Source organism: Falco biarmicus, chromosome 12 (assembly GCF_023638135.1).
Source record: "Falco biarmicus isolate bFalBia1 chromosome 12, bFalBia1.pri, whole genome shotgun sequence".
Lineage (NCBI taxonomy): Eukaryota > Metazoa > Chordata > Aves > Falconiformes > Falconidae > Falco > Falco biarmicus.
Window position 1 is genome coordinate 17,559,804 of NC_079299.1, and position 20,354 is coordinate 17,580,157.

Consider the following 20,354-nt stretch of genomic DNA (forward strand, 5'->3'; position numbering starts at 1 on the left):
CAACAATACAGCCAATCATTACAACTGAGCACCAAAGGAGAAGGGGGGGAATGTCACACCACTGAGGAACGGGAGGAAAAGAAAGGAGTACGATGGGGGAAGGTGCAGAGGAAAAAAGACGTCATTTTTTCTTTTCAGTCTAGATTGATTTTATTCTACAAAATGCTACTCAGTTAAAATTGTAAAAGCAAAACCATTTTAATATGTTCTTTCTTTCATAGCAGCAAGCTTTCTCTAACAAGCTTTTTGTTTTAGTGCAAATACTGTAGGCCTGTAATTCAGAAAAATAACAAGAACAGAAAAAAGACAACACCAGATAGAACACCTCAGAGCTGAGAATCTCCAGGACTGCAAGAACGATATCAAGATTACGATGAGCAAAGAAGGGTCCCAATTCAGCAGTCACCTTTAAGAACCTCCTTGGCAGAAACTATTTCACCGCAAATAAAAAACAAAAAAAAAAAAAAAAAAAAAAAAAAGAAAAAAAAAGAACAGAAAAAGAGAAAGATTACGATCTAAAACTTTTGAGGGAAAAAAAAAATATAAAAGATAATGGTGCCCCCAAACCTTCAATAATCCTCATTGTCGCCTGATAATGACTGACTCCACCTCTGACACCCATTTTGGAGACGCCAAATATGCTGCCAATGCTTTCAATTTGCCCCCAGGACAGTGGAATCAAAATCAGGCCCCTTCTGTTTCTGAGGATCTTAAAGTAGACTTCAGTGACACTAGTAACTTATCGCTCTAATAAAGATGCACTATCCCTTATTGATGTTACTTTGAACTACACAGTATATCAAGATATATACAACAGTTTATCCTCTCACTGAGCAAAAACAACTGGATACCTATTTTCTACACATTTTAATATGGTTTTAATATCAAGTAACCACAAACAAGAAAGTGGAATAACCCTTTAATCATACAGAATAGAAGGGGAACAATTAAGTAAAACAGGATGGGATTTTATTATTATCTTGTATTCTGAGATTTGTCCTGAACTCCACCTACTGTTCACTGAGGAATGATAATGCATCTTTAGAAACATATCTCTTTTTACATTTTATACAGACAACAACAAAACCCAGAATGTTTTCTTTAAAGAATAGGAAAAAAATTACTAGCCTAAAAAAAGAAGTTTGGAGTACTTTTAATGCTTTCTTTATTATATCCAAGTCTTGAACAGAAAAAAAGATGTAAACATGATAAATAAATAATAAAATATAGATTGTTCCCCCCACCTCTTAAAATGTTTGACTTGGCCTTCCTAATGAACTTGCAAGTGTCACAATAATAAGATTTCTTACATTTCAGAAGTCTGTTTTAGGATAAAAAAAAAAAAAACCAACCCCAACAAGAAAGGAAAAAAAAAAAAAAAAAAAAAGCAACAACCAAACACCAGGAAGGTGAGTTGGGAGGATGTTAAATTAATGGCAGGCAGATCTGCTAGAGCAGGCACAAGACGGCTGCCTGCCAATAAATAATAAGATACCAGGGAAGAGGGGGGTGTCTTAGGTTTTTGTTTTTTCTTTTCATTTAGGACGAAGGCCAGGTGGATCCTACATACAGTAAGCAGCAAAATTAAAGGTTCAGATGAACTAAATAGATCATTTAAATAATAATTATAAAAACACAACAGAGAGCTACTGTCCCCAACATGTTGGTCCCAAATCCCATCACACCACAAGCAGTTTGAGACTTACCCAGTCTCCACACCTACAAAAAAGGAATGGATGAAGGCAATGCCGCAACTGGGAAGGGGGAAGGAGGAACTAGGGAAAAACTAGAACAGCAAACATCACCTGGAAGCTGAATGTTTCCTTCAATGCAGCTGCTACTGCTCCTCCCAGTTTGGCATTGATTAATTTAAGATGTTATTAGAAGCTTAACTGGGCCAGTCACTAGTGGGCTGACCCAACACCACCTGAAATTCCCTGGGCTTTTTTCTACTGACTCAACAACTCTCGGTCAGACACTAGTTATAACAATTCCCACATCCCCATTACATGCAGAACATGGAGACACTACATTTAGGAATTGGCAGAAAAGGTACTCATGGAAAATACCACTTTGGGGATGGGGAAGACAGTCAATTCCCAAAAAGCACACCAGTAAACCTGAAAAGAAAGCAGGGCCAGACCAAAACAGCAGCAGAGCTCAAGTTGTACCTGTCTGCCAGAAACTAAACAAAAGTAAGGCTGATCCACAAAATACAGAAGGCAGGAGGCCAGTGATCCCAACACAGACGTCCTCTGAGAGATCTGAGGGACAAAACAGGCACGCACAAAGTATTTGGGTTTTTTTCCAGATAGTATAGAAAATAAAAATAACTCTTTTCTGGGCAGTTTTACATGGATCCCATCTGTTATGACAGGACAGGAAAGGGGACCGTCCTGTCCTGTCTCTGAGAAGGTCAATGACAAAGTAGCAGGCAGTGCGGCAAGGGCCAGCTGCGGCTCCTTTTGGCAATGATTCAGTGAGCAAAATTAACGGCAGATTTTTGTTGTTCCACTAGAAGTTAGGCTAACTTGGGTTTGAGGAGGCACCTGACTCCCTGAAAGCCCTAGTAGCAATGGTCCTGATCTCCCGGGAGACAGCGATCCTGGTCAGCTAGCCTCCAAAGTAGCTGTATCACTTTAGGACTGACCACTTGTCAATGCCACTATCTGCTCAAAAATGGGTGGCAATGACATGCAGACATATTTTATTGAACAGATTTTTTAGATTTTAGATTTCAAATCCAGGCTGGTCCAAACAAGCATCTGGGAAAATGGAGACAGAGAAACAGCAGTTTCACCTAAAGTGATATCATCTACATAAACCCCTATGAAAACAGGATCCTCTGTGCTAACTACAGGAATTTTAAGGTCTACTTTATTAAAAAGGAAGTTTTGATGTTCATATAGGGACAAGAGAACTCCTTTATCATTTTACTTATTGTGTAAGCTCAATTTGAAATCTCTAGCACTGGTGTAATGATGGAAGTGTTTAAGCAATACAGAAAAAGCCTGAATCACAATCAGCTTTATGAAACAAAAAGATCACTCGTATCTATTTCTGGCAGGTTTGGTAAATATCTGGGTTTAAAAATAACAGTAATAATAAAAAAGCAAAGTCTGCCTTCAGAGCCAAAGTCATGTCCCTTTGAAATGATTCAAGGAATAGGCAGTGGCCAGGGTTTGAGGGAAGCCAGCCCTGCTGAGTAAAAGTCTGGATCCACAAGACTGAAGCCCCTTAATTCCCAGTGGAGTTGGTGGGGACTGCAGTAATTTAGCATTTCATGAGACTGGCCCTATAATTGCATATTGCATTCCTCCAGGTCCAGCCTGACCAAGAAATACCCTGGTTTCAGTTGATTAAAAAAAATAACACATATATATATATATAAGAACAAGAAAATCTCACACCAAAATAAATAGCTGCCACCACAGCTTCGACAGGCAGGACCAAAGAGACATCCCCTAATGGCTTAGCTGGCAAGCCTGGCAATCCTAGTGTGCACGTGGTCATGGTTTGTCAGTGCCTTGACATCAACAGGAATTGAGCTTGACTCCAAGTGGGAACATATTACACAGATTGCTGTTTTCAGTAGTGAACATCAGTGCTGGAGAGCTTGTGCCCTCTGTGAGCACTTAGTAGTAGCAGTCAAGCCCACAGGTTGGAGAAGACAAGGACCCAGGGCTAGGAGAAAAGCCCTCTGATTTGGTTTTTTTTTTGTCTTCAGGCCAATCAACCCCCAAAAAATCAGATCAATTACAACGCAAAAATTACAAACCCTAAAAAACCTACAGAGGCCAAAGACCAAGGTGCAAATAATGGTAATCAATTTTTCCTCTGCTGTCAATTTGTCATTCATAACCAGAGGTTATCAGAAGTTCTGCTCTAGTTCAAACAGGTCATCACTTCAACCACGCCATTCCTGCTTGGTCAGGAGTGCCTTGTGGCCTGTGCTGGAAGGCTGGACCACTGCCTTCTCCCCAACCTTGGAAACTGGGAATCTCTGAGCAAACAACACCCCCTCGTATCAACTGGTAGATGCGTGCTGCTTGCTTTCCCAACAATGGAAAAGTCAGCAAGAATACAGCCAGCTAGTTTCACCCTCTTATCCACTGACAGTCTCCATCCTAGATTTATAGGCATGTGGTGCCACCTCTTTTTCGGTAGCATGTTCTGCAAATATGGCCAAGGGGAGGGGAGGATTTACTAACAGGAAGAGATCGGCTTCTGAGTCAGGAGCCCTGATGGGGAGGAAGATGCAATACTCCCTAGACAGCAGGCAGCCCAGGAAAAGAAAACAACAAGCAGTAGATTTGATATCCACCAAACTGGGATAAAACCCTGCCCAAAGACACTGGTAAGTGCCAGCCCAGCAGCTTTTCTGATGCTACTTTGGCCCTGAGATGCTAACTTGTTTTTTGAGGAGTCCAAGGGGATAAATGTATCTTCATTTTAAAAAAGAAAGGCTTCTACATGAGCCTCCTGCTGTCTCTGTTCACCATCTCTGTGCCCCAGGCCAGAGTTACAGGCTCTGTCTTTGCTGCTGAGTCCTCGGGCTCCTCTTGGTCCCCTCCTCTCCCAGACCTTCCAGCCACCCCTCTCCTGCCTGGGCAACCCTGTGTTTCCCACAGCCTGTCCCAAAAGGAAAGATCCTAACAAGCCTTTAAAGTTCAGAGCAACTGGATGAAATGTCATGGGATCGACAACATTGGAAATGATAAGCGCAGAGAGAGAGAGAACGAGAGAAAGAGGGAAAGAGAGAAGTTGCAAGATCAACTAACCAGAATGATCTAAGCACAGAGCACAACTGATCAGATCAATTCATAAAGGGAAGGGACGACTAGCAACCGCCTGCAGCTCGCCTTTAGTCCTGGCCAGGGGTGCTCCCCAAGTCCACTACGGCCGTGAAGAGGTTTCCATAGGCAGTTGCTACAGAAGGGACATCACCCTCTCCAAACAGTCCTGGTGCGTCAGTCCCACCCTTGCCGTTTCTTGCCTCCAGGGAGCTGGTGTTGGTCCTCACTCTCCTTCCTGGAGCTGCAGCACTTCCCCATCCTTGTTCTTGCTGCCCTTGTGCTTGAACGATCCCATGCCTGTCTCTAATCCCATGGAGGGGGGCTCCCCCCATGGTACTGGGGGGGATGTAACACACTGGCAAAATGGGGGGCCGCAGGGGAATTACAATGCCAGCAAGGTGGGAGAGTTCAAGGAATCCGAGGACTGGTCACCACTGCTGCTGCTCCTCCGGTGAGCTTTGGAGCAGGACTCGGACGGGGAGAGAGGAGACTCCTGATCCAACACATTGGGGTAGGTGAACACCAAGTTGGAAGAGCCAGGAGTGATGGCTGGTGTTGAGGTCACCACGATGGGAGTGTTGAGTGCCTCCTCCCCATAAAAACCTCCAGCAATGCTGATGGGCTTAATGACAGACCTCTGGCCTTTGTCAAGGACCAAAGAGGAAGATGGGATCTCTTCCTCCACAGGCTCCTGCTTCACCACCACCGCTCCGCTTGCTCCAGTCCGAACACTCTGGAGACTGCTGGATGGTGGGCTCCGACGTTCCTCAGGGCTGATTTTGCACACAGGGCTATGAGCCACGAGCATAAACTCCAGCTTCTCCTTCTCCTTCTGGAGCTCAGCGATCTCCTTTTGCAGCACTGACTTCTCCTCTTCCAGCACTTCAGTTTCCTGCAGACAGAAGTGGAATAAGTAAATATCATAGGCTCTGGAACTGCTCCTCGCCTGGAACATGGCCATCAAGTCCAGTTCCCATCTGGCATGGGCAGATACACCCCAGACTCTTCATGAGCCAAGCAGGCACCAGGTCATTGCCAGCTGAGCATCTTGTGTTTCATGTGCCTACCAGTAGGCTATTCCCAAACTCCCCTGATCTAGGGGTTATAAATAGTCTTCTCATGAGCTTGCCTTAATTTTCTCATGGCCAGCTTCTATCACTCTGTCCTGGCCTATGACTTCACCCTTCTCTCTTGCTGTCTGCCTGACAGACACCCTGGCAGAGCACACTCAGATCTCCTCCCATTGTTTTTTGTTTTAGGTAAGTCATATTCTTTTCACCTAGATGGAGGCCATGTACAGCAATCTCTAAACTGTTTCCGTTATTTCTGTATTCTTTCTGCAGTGAATATTCCAGATTAGGTCTGACACTTGCCTGACTCCGGCACAAAGGTGTAACACTTTCATCTCCACTGGGTAGTCCCTTGACACACCCCAGGATTAATACGTTCTTTCCCATGGTCACATCACACTGATGGCTCACAGTCAATCTGCGAGCAATTAGTACCTTCCTGTATGAGGAGCTCACCGTTCCAAAGAACTCGCTCTCAGTCCTTCAGGATACGACCTCCCACTTTGCACTCCTCTCACTCCTATTACTTTAGTCATGACAATCCTTAAATTCTTCCTATAGGATGTTCTGCCCCCCCTACACTGAGAAGACCTCCCAAATTTGAGTCAGCAGCACGTTTCACTGGTGTGCTTTCACTGCTGCTGTTGCACTGCTTAATAAGATCATCAAATAAAACCCGCCCCAAGCTAGTTCTTAAGCAGGAGAGCTGGAGTCTTCCCTCCAGCCTCTTTCAACACATCCCATCCTTGACTCCACTTCAGTCAGTCCCTGGCCTCACCGTTCTTGTGCTCATCCCTACCTTCTCCAGCTTAACTAGTTATTCCCCCTGTGGGACCAGACTACACGTCTCTGTGGTGCTTCCTTTGTGCAGGAAATCAGTTACCCCCACCAAAGAAAGGTTAGGCTAAAGGATGTAGCTTTGATAGGTAGCCAAAACATCTGCCTCATTTTCTGCTGCTTTCAGATGATCCTATCATCTTCAGTGCTTTTGTCTTCAAAACCTGCCTTTGAGGCACACAGCATCTTTATTTCCACTTATGGAGGGAGACCAGAGGCAGGGAGACTCACGCTAGTTGGGAGGTTAGAAGGGAAGAGAGCTCCTAGGACATTTTGGGCGGTCAGCACTGGGAATTTAGGCTCCTGAACTCTGGGCCTGAGCCCTGACCACCACTGATATAGGAGCAATGCCATAGAGTGACCTCAGAAGGGGGAGGCAGCGTGTATTTTGTAGCATCTTCCCCAAACATACTAGCGGAGGGAGAGCAATGCCCTTCAAGCTGGTCCAAAGGGTGGGTGACAAGGAAGGAGAAATGTATGCAAAGCACATACCGCCTGGAGTTTCTCTGTTAGCTCTCGACGCCTGTTACGACACTTAGCAGCTGCCAGCTTGTTCCTCTCTCTCCGGATCCTTCGCTTCTCTTCTTCCTCAGGCGACAGCTGTGGGCAAGTGCCAAGAAAACCCACAATCAGATCTGAGCAAGGCATTCCTTGAAGTTCGTGAGGATTTAACCACAAGGCAAAGGAAAAAGGCCTGATCCAGCAGGATGCTGAGCACTCCCCCTCTTCACTGATGTCAGCAGAAGATGAAAGCACACAGTATCTCTGCCTGCACCAGGTCTTAGTAGAAGGGTGAGGAGAAGATGGAGCAGGGAGCAAGGGGGAAGATTGTGTAAGAGGACAGTGAATCTGCACCAAGGCCAAACAGATAAAAGATGCTCTCTGATTGTTTCACAACTTGGGTGGTACATTAAGCAAAACCAGAGCATGATGTTGTAAGTGCCTCTTTCTTGAAAGAAAATATCTGCTGCTTCCCACACAAAAATAGTTGTTAGCTTGAAGGTCGGCGATGGGGTGGAAGGGGAGACAGGAAAATCATCAGAGCTCCCATAAAGTCCATGAAGCAACAATGATTTATACCACCCAAAAAATCTGACCTCAGATTTTTGAGCACTCGGCAAGATAACACACTGTGCTTCTTGCATCAGCAGGCAAGGCTCCAGTGATATCAAGGGCTTCCTGAGGCCAGCTGACATCCTCACTGATGTAAATCAGGAGCAATTCCATAGAAAGCCATCAAGCGACACACTTGCGAAACCAGAGGAAGCAAGTAGGAGCCCACAAGATCTGGACAAGCCAGGCCTAGATTTTGGGGTTTGAGACGAGGTTTTAGAAATGCCAGCAGCGGCAGATAGGCTTGCACCACTGCCAAGGCGGGGGATTCGGTACAGCAGAGCGTGAAGAGGGCCAGCACGGCCGGGCTCACAGCTACGGCACACGGCGTGCAGGAGCTGGCGCTGCCACGGGGACTCAAAGCACACAGAGGGTCAGCTGTGCATCCCCCTCCGCTGCAGACCCACCTCGTGCCCTGCACTGGAGCTCACCGGGCTGGTGTGTGCTGTTGGCCCGGGGACTGCAAACAAAAGTGAAACAAGCACCCTGAAAAGCACGTGTCAGATCTCACGTAGCGCCAGCAGCAAATATAAAGAAAAACCTTTTCATAAAAGCTTTCAGTTTTAATGCCTTTGGAGGCTGTCAAAATCGCAGATGAGACATTCCCCCTTTCACTGTCTTTTCTTTTTAGCGTTAGTTTTACTCTAACCTCATTCTGGTTTGTTTTGGTTTGCTTTATTTCCTTAATTTCGATCTTTGCCATTTCAGGGGGTTTACTTCAGCCTCTGTGCATTCACCTCGCTCAGTTCTGCTTTTTTTATTCAGGATCTGGTCCACGCCTGCGATTTCACCTGCACGCAGCACAAGCGCCCAGATGCACACTGAATGACAACAAGCACTTCTAGGACTTCAGGACACAGGTTTGGGGCCTGAAAGCTTTTCTTTTCCGTCAACAGATCACAGCACTCCATCTCAGGGTGGGGGGGTACCTCTACCCTGCTGGGCAGCAGCCAGCGGGGGTCTGGCAAGTTCCCCCGACAAAGGACTCCCACAGGCATTGCTCTCCCTGCTGCAGCTCTGCCTGCTCCCTTCCCAGCCTGTATATATGCGGGGTGAAAATGCATTGCACTCAAGAGTCTGCAGTACAGCAAAGTGTTAAGCACGCACACAGGTTCTGGGCTGACCCGGGGCATCTGTGTAGAGTTTAAGAGCCCTTTCATGCTTTAGAAGCACAAACCTCAATAAAGTATGTTGGGACTGAAATTTTTCCTCCCAGGGCCTTCAGCCATTTTAAAATTATTTGCCTCTGAGGCTATGCTTTGCAAAAATCTCATAGGTGGGGCTGAAGCCCCTAATCTGGACGTGCTTAACTTACAATGGGTCTAAAAAGGAATATTCTGTCAGCAGTTGCTGGATTTGTTTGAAAGTGGTTGCATTTGGCACTCTTCATGCCCCTGCTGTACGTGTTATCTGTAGCTTGTCCAAGCCCAATACGTGCATTCGCTGGCAGTAATGTTCATCAAAACAGGGTCTTTTCATAAAGCGTTACACAACGTTTTCCAAAAAGGCACTCCGATGTGGTGTTCAAAGCACCAGCAGCAGAAACCTGAGCCAAAGAGCCACGGTAAAGCGCCCGGGTACTGCCTTAGCACGCGTCTAATCAAAAGGACTTGGCTTTGAATGACCCACAATGAACGGCTTGCAAACAAGCCACAGGCCAGGAATTGCTTGGCAGGCATCCTTCAGCAAATAACTCTGAACAACAAATAAAGTGGAGAATATGGTGATCTCTTCACGGCCAATTTGTGAACACAGAGGCAGCATTTGTCAAACAAATTAGTTGTTGCTAATTATTCCCCCAGTTCTCATGAGAGCTTCCCTGGCTTTGGACACCAGCCCTGCACGAAGGGAACCAGGAGGTAGCTCCGGCTGGTGGAAAGGGCTGGCACATACCGGAACCACCACGGCTGCTCCATCCTTCCTCCCAAAAAACGGGTCCTCAGTGCACCCATACCAGCTCCCTACACAGAGATGCGGCTCACTCTGGGCAAGTGACTTTAACCCCTTCCCTGCCTCTTAGGTCTAAACCAGACAGCGACCCCACATAAAATAATCAGACTGTGAATCAAAACAGATGACGTGGAAGTAAAAGTAGGGCTGGTGAGCCTTATTAGAAACAGACCTCATGCAATAGCGTGTGCTTGGGTACTGAGGGTTCGCAGGGCGTCTCATTACACCGCTTTGCAGCAACTCACACAACCGCTGCTTGGGAACAGTTTGGGGAGATCTAGATTATTCAGATTTTTTTAAAAAAAAATTAAAAAATTAGCCTAGCACTGTGGATAGCTGTTCACCGGACAGCCCTGGAAAAGGCTGTTTTCTACTAAGAAGAATTCACAGGGCTGTAAAGATTTCCAGAGGACAAATTGCCTGCATCTAGTCTGCCACCCTGTCCCAGCACAAGATCCAGGGTCCTGGCTCGATAGTCCCATCAGGAGGCTAAGCACAGGGCAGTAGTAGCACAAGCTAACCCATCCCAGCTGTGAAAATGCCAGTGGGCTGGGAGTAGAAACATTTCTGCTTACCCCCACCTCCCCGCTGTAAGGAGATCAAGCGATTGCATGTTTGTTGCGGGAAGGTGGATTTAGACCCTGGATATCCAGAAGGATCTTGCTACTAGAGTCGAGGTGCTCTGGGGAAGCTGTTCCTCCCTGCACGACGCTGTCTGGTACTGGTGGTATCCCCCAAAAATGAGACTGGAGCAGCGCTAGCTGCTGCAGAGCAGACATAAACCAGCAGTTGATGTAGTTTGGTGTCAAATTCGTAAAGCACCTACGTAAAAGAACCTCTGCTGGCTCAGAGGTTTCCTTCTGCCTGGAGTGGCAGAAACACTCAAATTGAAACCCAGGGCTCGACTTCAGAGTTGCACCTGCTTTTGAAACTGAGCCGCAACGCGGCCCAGCAGTGCGAAACGTTTGATGGAGATTGGGTAAATCTTGCCATACGATGAGAAAGCAGCAATAAAATCACCCTCCAGCTCACACCCTACGTCAGCCTGAGAAATCCCAGCACCTGTACAGTGCAGGGGACAGCCCTCGGCGTTCCCCCGTGGGGCCAGGGGATCCCGAGAGAGGGCGGCGGGGCGGGGGAATGTCTCTGTACACCTCTTTGAGGCACCCCCAGATGCTCTCCCCACCATGGTTACCTGCTCATCTCTTCGTCTCCGGCCCACTGTGGTCCCGATGGTTTTGATGACCCCAGGGCGCTGAAGGGCCGTGTGTCCAGCCACGGAAGACAGCGGGGGCAGCGGGTGGCTGTAGGGGTGCGAACGAGAGTAAGGGCTTGACATGGAGGTGATGACGGTAGGCTGGACCATCCACTGCAGGTCTTGGCTGGTTGTGATGGCGTTGATCGTAGGGATAAAAGCACTGCCTGATCCTGGCATATCTACTCGAAATTTCTAGGAGGAAAGGCAGGGCAGAAAAGGGAGAGAGAGAGAAGAGAAGAAACCGTCAATGAAAGCAGAACATAAGCGGCTACTCAGGAAGCAGCTAGGCCCTCAGGAGTGGCACCAGCGAGGATCAAAGCAGCACCTGAAGCAAAGGCACCAGCTGCTGGCGCCTCTGCAGCAACCCGGGCTGCCCCTGCCTGGCACAGACCCCCAAGGAAGGTGCTGGGCTCAGGCCCCAGAGCAGCCCTACCCTCTCCCAGCCCCCTTCCTCATCCCCCCACACACCCCCAGCATCCCCTACGCCAGCCACTCCTCTCGGGCAGCGTCCCCACCGCAGCCACCTCCCACCCATGCCCACCGCGCCTTCCGGCATGGAGCGAAAGGGGAATTAAGGAGTTTCTAGAAAAACACTTCTCTGCCAGTCCAAAGAAAAGGAAGAGAAACTTCAGCTCTGAAATGCTGTTACCAAGCAGAGCAAAGCCGCCTTCTGCCAAAGGATTCCCCTGAAATTCGGGCTGGGTCCGCACCGGGTTTGGTACAGCAAGAATAGCAGCTTGCTTCTCGTTCGGTGGTTCTGTGCTCGTCACACACACAGGGCGAGAAAGCCGGCCCTGGGATGGTTACGTGCGAGGATATGTATTTTAATAGCAGCCTATAAAATAAGTCTTAGGATTCAGATCGGACAAGTTCCCTGCAGCTCTCTGCACTGTCTAGACAAAACAAGGCAGCAGTAAAACCAAGGCAGCAGGTAATGATCTCCTCCAAAATACATGTACACCTTGTTTCAGACAGAGAGGTAAATCCATCTGGATAATATGCTGGCACTAAACTGCAAGGAAAACAATCGCTTGTCCCCGGAGGGAGAAGTAGGGGAGAAAGAATGCTTTTGTCTATGCGGAGCTCCTTCGGGAGGCTTTCAATGGTTTGACTCAGTTTTACAGACAGACATACCAGCCATTCTCCAGCCATCGCAGGCAAGGGACAGGGCTTGTAGGACCAGCAGCTGTCACTACCACCCATTTGTAAGCCTTGAAATGATCCTGTGAAAAACGTGCGTGTTCTTGGGTCAACAAACTAGCTTCGCAGAGAAGCGAGAGCCCTTGCATCAGCCTGACCTCAGCTCAGGTAAGCGTCCCAGATAAGGGCCTTCAACACAGATTTCCTTTTCAGGGTGTGCCTAGTCAAGCACTTTAAGAGCTTTGTTAAACCAAGGCTACTGCAAATAGCATTTCACATTCTGATAACTACAGGCCAGTATTAGCCATAAGAAAGTCCAGCTGCCAAGGCCTGGAGACCAGGAGATCCAGTCTTAATACTAACAAATGCCATCTTACAGCTCTGGACAGCTCAAAACCTAGCAAGAAAGGATGAGAGGGGGAAGGACCGTGAATCAAGTTAAGCAGGTGGGGGAATTACACAGACAGGGTGACACTGGCACTAAGACCTTGGCAAAAGCCCCACCAGCACCTCAAAGATTCACCTGGAGCTCGAGCCCAACCGAGCCTCAGCATACCTACAGCTCAGAGTGCATGCCATCTTTGTGACCTCTCCCAATTAACTACAGAGATCCAGAGCTACAAACTGATGACACTACAGGGGAATTTACAGGCACAAACGCCCTTCTTTGCTCTGCCCAGTGTAGGCTGTGACCACATGGCACAGGAGAGGATACCTTGATGCCTCCACAACCATAAACACAAAGGACCTTAACCTTGCAGAAGGGAGGAAGTGTGAGACTAGTTGAACCGCAACTGCTCAAGTCAAGGGACACAAGTTCTGCTTCCAGCTCCACAAGTGGTTTCTGCCATGACTTTTATCTACCTGCGCCACCATCCCTCCTGTACCCAAAACGCAGAGAAGAGAGAGTCCTGTCGCCATTGCAGGGACACCAGAAAGCTATGGCTGCAAAACCTTCACAGATCTTTTGGTGCTTTGCTATGAGAAGACACCTCTTGCATTCCAGAGCAAATGACCCTTTGCTGCAGTTCCAGGTCGCTGCAGCCTCCAACACCCAATGACCTGCTAAAAATTCCCATCGGAGGTCGGGAGAGTCAGATCCACCACCAAATCAGCCACATGAGATATAAGTGTCTTGACACAAAGATCAGGCTCCAAGTTATTGATAATGTGACTATTCCGCTTGCAATCACTCCTGTATTCAGCCTAGGACCCTTCTCTAACGCTGTCTCCTGGACAGCAAAAGGGATCTGCTCAGTTCAGCCACATCCCTCGGCAGCTCCACGGTGCTGGTTTGCTTGCAGACCCAAGGGAAGAGACTGGCTGCACTGCAGTCCCTGCCTGTGCCATGCTCCATCTCTGTCACCAGCTTCCTTTCTAATCCCTCAAAACATCTTTAAAAAATTTTTTAAAAAAATCCCTCCAACCCTTATTCTGTATTTTCCAAAGGCAGTATTTTTCCCAGATAACTAATTAAGGGACATGCATGCTGCTGTAACAGGCTGAGCCTTCAGATACGGGAGGCTCAGGCTACCAGTGGGGTTTACAAAGCATCGCTTCCTGACCGGTCAGGCTTTCCCCACATACCTCGCCTTACCTGCTAGGACACTGCACTGGATCAGTTTTGCCATGCCAAAATGCTGCTAGCTCCCACTCTACCCAGTGACCATCCGCTCTGACCCTTGGGACACTGCTGGTTCTGCTGACAGGACCCGAATTCCCTGCCACCTCCCCTGCACAGCCCCTTTGAGCACCGGCCTCCTCACAGCAGAGCTCCAGACCTTTCCTCAAACTGCAGCTCCAGCTTTGTTGTCCTCCTCCTCCCCTCAGAGAGCCTCGATCCCCTTGCCAGCCCGGCAGCACCGGCTGCCCTCACCCACCTCCCCATTTCTGCGCTTTCCAGACTCCCTCCTGCCATTTCCTCGCCCAGGACACCCACAGCTCTCCTCTCTTGACCCGGGAGAGGCTCCTGGAGGCGTCTCCCTGCCAGTTCTTGGGTTTTCTTATCTACAAAGAATTCACTGTGCTACAGAAAAGACGGGGCGATAGCCAGATTGCAGGGCTGCTCACGCAGCACGCACTCAACCACAAAGCCACCGCTCTCTTCCTGACCCAAGCAACACACAGATGAGGGTATCATTAAAAAAAAGCAACAACTAAACAGCGAACAGAAAGAGTCCTGTCATTAAGAGTGCCAAGAACCGAGGTCAGTCTCTGCTCTGCCTTAAAGATATGGGGTTGGATGGGGGCCTCCCCTGACCCATGGTCGAGAGAGTTCCCCAGCGAGTCCTGTCACAGGCAGGGACAGGCCACGTTAGCAGGTCACAACATAGGAGCACGGGCAGCATGGAAACATTTCAGGGTTCTGCTCTGTGGTTCCCTTCATCTTAACAAGGAGTTTCTATACCGCACCCCATCGTGTCTCTGCTCCCCTCTGGACCTTCACTTACACCCGTAACTGCATGTGCTGAGCAGCAGCAAAAACTAGTCCAATGGCCACGAGAAAAAACAAACCCAACAACAAAACCACCAAAAAACCATCCAGTAACAACTACTCAGGTATCAAATATAGGGTGTATAGGATGTATCCTATAATAAATACATGGCCCCTGATGGCTGTCCCGTGTTGAACATCTCCTCGAAGGAAAACTGCACACAGTGCTGGGGTATCTGAGGGGAAAGTCGACCAGTCTGAAAGAGTACACAAACTCTTCCCATTAAAGTCTATGTTTACCACATGGCAAGTCAGTGATTAGGAAAATAGCATGACACGCAACTCAAAAGAAAAATGTTCCAGTGCTGTGTTGTATGGGAAAAATAATTAAAAAGCATCAAAGTTTTGGCTCAGAGACACAGTTTCCATTTAAACATGTGACTGATGCATCTTTTCTTGCTTTGGGAAAAAAAAAAAAACCCAACACACTAAAGAAAAAATTTCTACAAAGCATGTTTTCTGTAGCGATAAAATTCTGCAGATCTCTCTAGACCAGAATCGGCAGAACAGCCTGACGGCTAGGGTAAAGGCAACGCTTACATTTGATCCTAATCTACAACATCTGTAAGGATCAAGGGAAAGACAACGCAAAAGGCCTTGAGAAATCTCCCGGATTCTTAAAGAAAACATTTATGTTCTCGCTAAGCCGGTGTCCTGCGCAAAGCCCCGTTTCAGATAGTAACCCTAGAAACTGGGCTCTGGCCCCCGTATCAAACACCACGCACGCCGGCTGCCCGGGGAAGATGTACAGTCCCCGAAAACAGAAAGGGGAAAACCCCAAAACAGGGGTCGGTCCCGGGCAGCCCCCAGGCTGCGGCCGCAGCAGTTTCACCACCTCCCGCAGCAAGTGCTTGAACCCAGCGCAGCTGCTGCGCCGGGGCAGCAAAGGGAGAGCGAAGGATGTGCAGCTTGCGGGGCGTTCCCAGCCTCTCAGCCCCCCTCCCCGCTCCCCCACCTTGTCCCGGCGTTTACTGTAAACCGGGAACGAGCCGGGGCCGAGCGAAATCCCTGGAAGCCTCGGTCCGCAGCCCGCAGAGGGCACCAGCGAGATGCGTTTGGAGCAGGCGGGGAGCGGCAGCGAGTCATTTCTGGTAAAACTTCTTTAATGTGAGGAATGTCACGGGCTGGTACGGTTGGCAAAGTTTAAGATTGGACTTTTTTTTCTTTCCTTTTTTTTTTTTTTTTTTTTTTTTTTTTTTGAAATGATCCTATGACTTCTCGATGCGAAGACAGCAATGCGCTCACCCTGCCAGTTCGCTCGTACGGGCCACACAAGAAATAATAATATTGTGAGGAAGGGGGGGGCGGGGGGGGGGGGGAGCCCAACTCTGAAAAAGCGGAAAAAAAAAAAAGTGAGGCTGGGCCAGCTGATGTAAACAAGTTATGAAATAACCCAGGTTTGTATAACTGGCCCGATTGTGTAATGCCTTCCCCAGAAGTGGTGGAGTTAGTCGATGTAGGCATATAAGCCGTTCTGAGATGTTGTCTCAGGAAAATGATACAATAAAAGAAAAGAAAGCCACACACCCAAAAAAAAACCCCAAGCCACCCGACCAGGCTTTTCGGTCCGCGAATTCACGCCGCTTCCACAGGAAATATCTGCCATTCTTCCAGCGCCGCCCGGCAGCGGGAGCGTGGGGGGCGCGGGGGGCGCCCCTGGAAACTCCCGCCCGGGCAGGAGCCACCGGCCGCGGGGGCGCGGAGGAGCAGCGGGCCGAGCGGAGCGGAGCGGCGCGCCGCCGGGCCTCGGCTCTCCCCCGTGGGAAGGGCAGAGCCAGTGTCACGGCCGCGGAGCCCGGGTTTAGGGAGGGGGTCAGGGGGACACGGGCGAGAAGCGGGCAGAGCGCTTCGGGCAGAGCCCGCGTCAAGCCGTCCCCTGCGCGCGTGACGGCGGCTGCTGTCGCGCCTTGGAAGTAACTCGGGCGGCACCTCCCGAAGTCCCGGGGAAGGCGGCCAGACCCACCGGCGAGCCCCGGGCAGAGCCCGATCGCTCGGGCAGGGCCGGCAAACAGGGGGCCAGAGCAGCTCCCGGCGAGAACAAAAGCAGGAAGGAGGAAGAGTGCGATGCGCCGTGTATTCGCGTTACCGGCCCCGGAGAGGAGTCGCCTGCAGGAGCACTTTGATTTCCGAGCTGGCCCCGGCCCGCCGCTGCGGCGGGTCCCCGGGCACCGGGCGGGGGCTCCCCACCGGCACCCGCGGGCGCCGCTCCACCCGTGGTGGCCGGGACGGCCCGCCGGGCGCCTCCTCACCGCGCGTCCCCGCTCGGGGCAGGCCGCTGCCTCCCGCGGCACCGCCGGCCCCGGCCCGGCACCCCCGGCCCCGAGCGGAGGGGAGCTCCGCCGCGCGTCCCGCCCGGCAGGGTCGCGGCTCTCGCCCCGCGGCGGGGCGGGCAGGGAGGGGAGGAAAGCGGCGGGGGCGCCGGGACGGGACGAAAAGGGACGAGACGGGCGGCTGCCGGCTGCCCGCGCCCCGGCACCGCCTGCGCCCCCGCGGACGGCGCCTCTCCGCCGGGCGCCCGCGCCTTCGCCGCGGAGGCAGCGCCGCTCCCCGGGCGTGGCGGTGAACTCCTGCGCCGGGAGCGCTCGCAGCGGCCCCGGAGGGACGGGGAGAGGGGCAGCGCCCGGCCCTACCTGCTGGGCTGCGCCGGTGGAGTAGGTCTCGGGGTGTCCCGGGGAGCCGCTGCTGCCTCTGGAGGAGGTGTCGAAGTTCCCGGGATAGTCCTGGTACATGGTCCGAGGTCGGGCCGGGGGAGCCGCGTCCCCGCCTTCCCGCACCGACACCCGCCGCTCCCTCGCCGTCTCCCCGCCCCCTTCTCCCTCCCGACCTCTTCGGCGCTTGCCTCTCGCCTCCCAAGGCTCGCCGCGGGAAAGGGGGGAAAAAAAATTTAAAAAGGGGGAAAAAAAAAAAAAAGGCTTTGGAGGGGAGGGAGAAGGGTGAAAAAGGCTTAAAAAAAAGGGTGGTGAAGAGAGAAAAAAAATAAAATAATAAGAACAATAATAGAGGAGGCTGAGGCAGCGGCGAAGCGCCGACGGGACGGGGCGGGAGGCTCGGCGGCGCCGCGGGAGCAGAGCGGTGGGCAGCGCGCCCCGATGTCCTCTCTCCGCGCTGCCCGGCGCGACTCGCCCCGCCGGCGGAGCGGCCCCAGGGGCTGCAGGCGGAGCGGCTCCCCCCCCCCCCCACACACACACACCCCGCCACCGGCCGCCCCTTTTCCCGGTGCCGGGTGACTCAAGCGGGCCGTACGCCCCGCGGCTCCTCGGTAGGGCGAGCGGGAGCTCCGCGCACCCGCGGTGACTCAGAGCAATGGCATCGCCCCGGCCCCACTCGCTTATTATCCGCCCGCCGCCGCACCATGTGCACTCGCACACGTCAAACCCGCGGCGCACCGGCCCCACCTTGCCAGCGCGGAGCCTCCCACCTGCCACCGTCGCGGGGGGGGGGACACGGGGAGACGGGGATGGGCCCCGCCCCCGTCGCGCCCGCCGCGCCGCCCCCGCCGCTCAGCCCGCCCCGCCCGGACCCGCGCTCCGGCGCGGGTCCGGGCGGGGCGGGCTGAGCGGCGGGGGCGGCGCGGCGTCGTGTTCCCGTCAGGCCCCGCCTCCCCCCGCCCCACTTGGTCCCGTCCGCTGTCGCACGTTGCCAAAAATGGTCATTTGCGTCGCACGACGCGAGCGCGGGTTTCCTTGCCGCGGATGACGCGCTGCGAGAGGGATTCCCTGGCCCGGCCGCCGCGATTTAAAGGGGCAGGCACACCGCTGACAGGGCGGCCGGCGCTTTTGGGGGAACGGGGCGCAAATGTCGCTGTCACCGCCGCGGGGGGCTCGGAGGGGATTCGGGACGGGGGGGCTGCCCAGCACTCCTCCCTGCGGCCGGGCGCCTGGCACCAGCAGAACCCCAGCGCCAGGTCCGCTTCTCCCCGGCATCCATACACCGAGTGTTAGAGCCGGTTTTACAGCAGTGTTGACCTATTTATATTATTTCTATTTTACTTATTATTTTGTTTTATTTGTATTTATCCTATTGTTATTTTTTATTTATTTTTTAATTATTTGTCTTTTTGTTATTTTTCTTTATTTTTTTAAATTTTTCTTTTTTAAAAAAAACTTTCGGTTTTTCTGTTTATTTTTCTTCTGGTTTTAATTTTTGTTATTTTTATTTTGTTTGTATTCCTCTCCCCCCCTTATTTTTATTGTTTACTTCCCTTTCTATACCCGTTTTCAGTCTTAAAGTAGATTCCTCTGTCCTCCTAGGATCTGGCTGCAGAGCCACTCCAGGCCTCCAAAGCAGAGTATGTCACAGGCACGGCAGGCAGCAGCCCCGGGCTTTCCTGCAGTAGAAACTCACGGGGCAAGGACCGTAACAGCCCTCCGCAGGTGGCTGTGGCACTGCCAGGTCACTGCCCGGCACAGGCTGGAAGGTGGCAGAAGCAGACAGAGCAGAGCCATTGGCACAGAGAACGCCGGCTCTTGGGTGACCTGCAGCACACAGAGCAATGATGATGTTACTTTACAGATTGTTAAAATGCTGCTCCTAGACCCGAAATGTCTCATTTTCCCACTCCCTGGAGGATTCACCCAACCCTGAGTGTGTCATTTTTTGCTGGTAGGGAAGGAGAAGTCATCTAAGTTCAGGCTATAAAATCCCATTTGAGATGTCTCATGGACAAAGTATTTTCCCACAGGAGCTCACCTGAGAGTAATGGGCTTTCCTCCCCTCACGCTGGGAAGGGAGAGGCAGCCTCCATCCCACCTCAGTCCCAGAGCTTTCGGGGAACCCTGAAACAAAGCAGCCCATCGGTGCTAAGTCTTCAGCACCTGATTTTTTTTTAGCACTGAGCCAGGCATTTGGGACTAAAACTCCTGCCAATGCTGTTTGGGTTTCAGCACCTTCATTTTCCGGGCAATTGAAATTCTCCCTCCAAATTAGCCAGCCTGTTTCATGCTGCGTCTGACTTTGGGGGAGGTGGGGACAGGGCTGTATAATAATAATATATATTTATATAATAAATGACCCCGTGTTTCCAACCCACACTGCACGAGGAGCAAAGGGCTGGGCTGGGGGAGAGGTACTGCAGCAAGCCCGGTGGGCTGTGACGTGGTGTCCCCCTTGGGCTGCACGTCAGGCAGGTGATCTGCATGGGCTGCTTTCTGCTGGAAAGGGAATTAGTTCGAGATGTGAGAGGAATTGGGCTGCAGTTGTTAAGGGATGAAGAGAGACGGGCGAAAACACGCGCTGTAATAAAGGATCTGAACAAAAGAGGCTGGGTTTTGACCAGTCACCTCCTTTGGCTCGGCCTCCAGCTCTCCTTAGGTGGTGGCTGCTGCTGCCCATGGGGTTCACCGGGCACCGGGAAACATTACCGTCACCTGGTGTCACCAGCCTTGGCTTCGCTCGTGTTTTAGATCAGGCTGGTGGGCTTGGAGAAACCACACTACTGTGCAGCAAGGAATGCAACAGTATTTGGTCCAGGGAGAGGGAGACAGGCAGAAGGTGTGGGGGGTGGGGGGCAGAGAGGGGGTGCTGGAGCATTACTGTTGAGGCATTTTGCGAGAGGAAGGGAGAAGGGTTTCTCGTTCCTCCTGCTAGAATTACTTCTATAATTTTCCTTCAGCAGATCGTTAAACCTAAACTACCTGCTCTCCTCATGTTTCAGCTCAAGCATTTCGAGCGTTGTTTTCAAATGTTACTCCAGCATG

The 20,354-nt window shown here is 51.1% G+C and overlaps 1 protein-coding gene across 2 annotated transcripts; it reads right to left on the bottom strand.

The window, feature by feature from the left end:
* Positions 1-839: 839 nt before the first annotated feature.
* On the bottom strand, positions 840-18,060 carry FOSL2 (FOS like 2, AP-1 transcription factor subunit). 2 transcript variants are annotated; one of them, XM_056357440.1, is made up of 4 exons: positions 17,289-18,060; positions 10,962-11,216; positions 7,196-7,303; positions 840-5,688 (listed from the first exon to the last, which is right to left on the bottom strand). In XM_056357440.1, exons 1-4 carry the CDS (start codon positions 17,385-17,387, stop codon positions 5,179-5,181), a joined length of 972 nt encoding a protein of 323 aa, XP_056213415.1. In that variant the 5' UTR covers positions 17,388-18,060; the 3' UTR covers positions 840-5,178. The 2 variants fall into 2 exon arrangements, with proteins under 2 accessions (XP_056213415.1, XP_056213416.1); XM_056357441.1 differs by lacking the exon at positions 17,289-18,060 and adding an exon at positions 11,350-11,456.
* Positions 18,061-20,354: the final 2,294 nt, after the last annotated feature.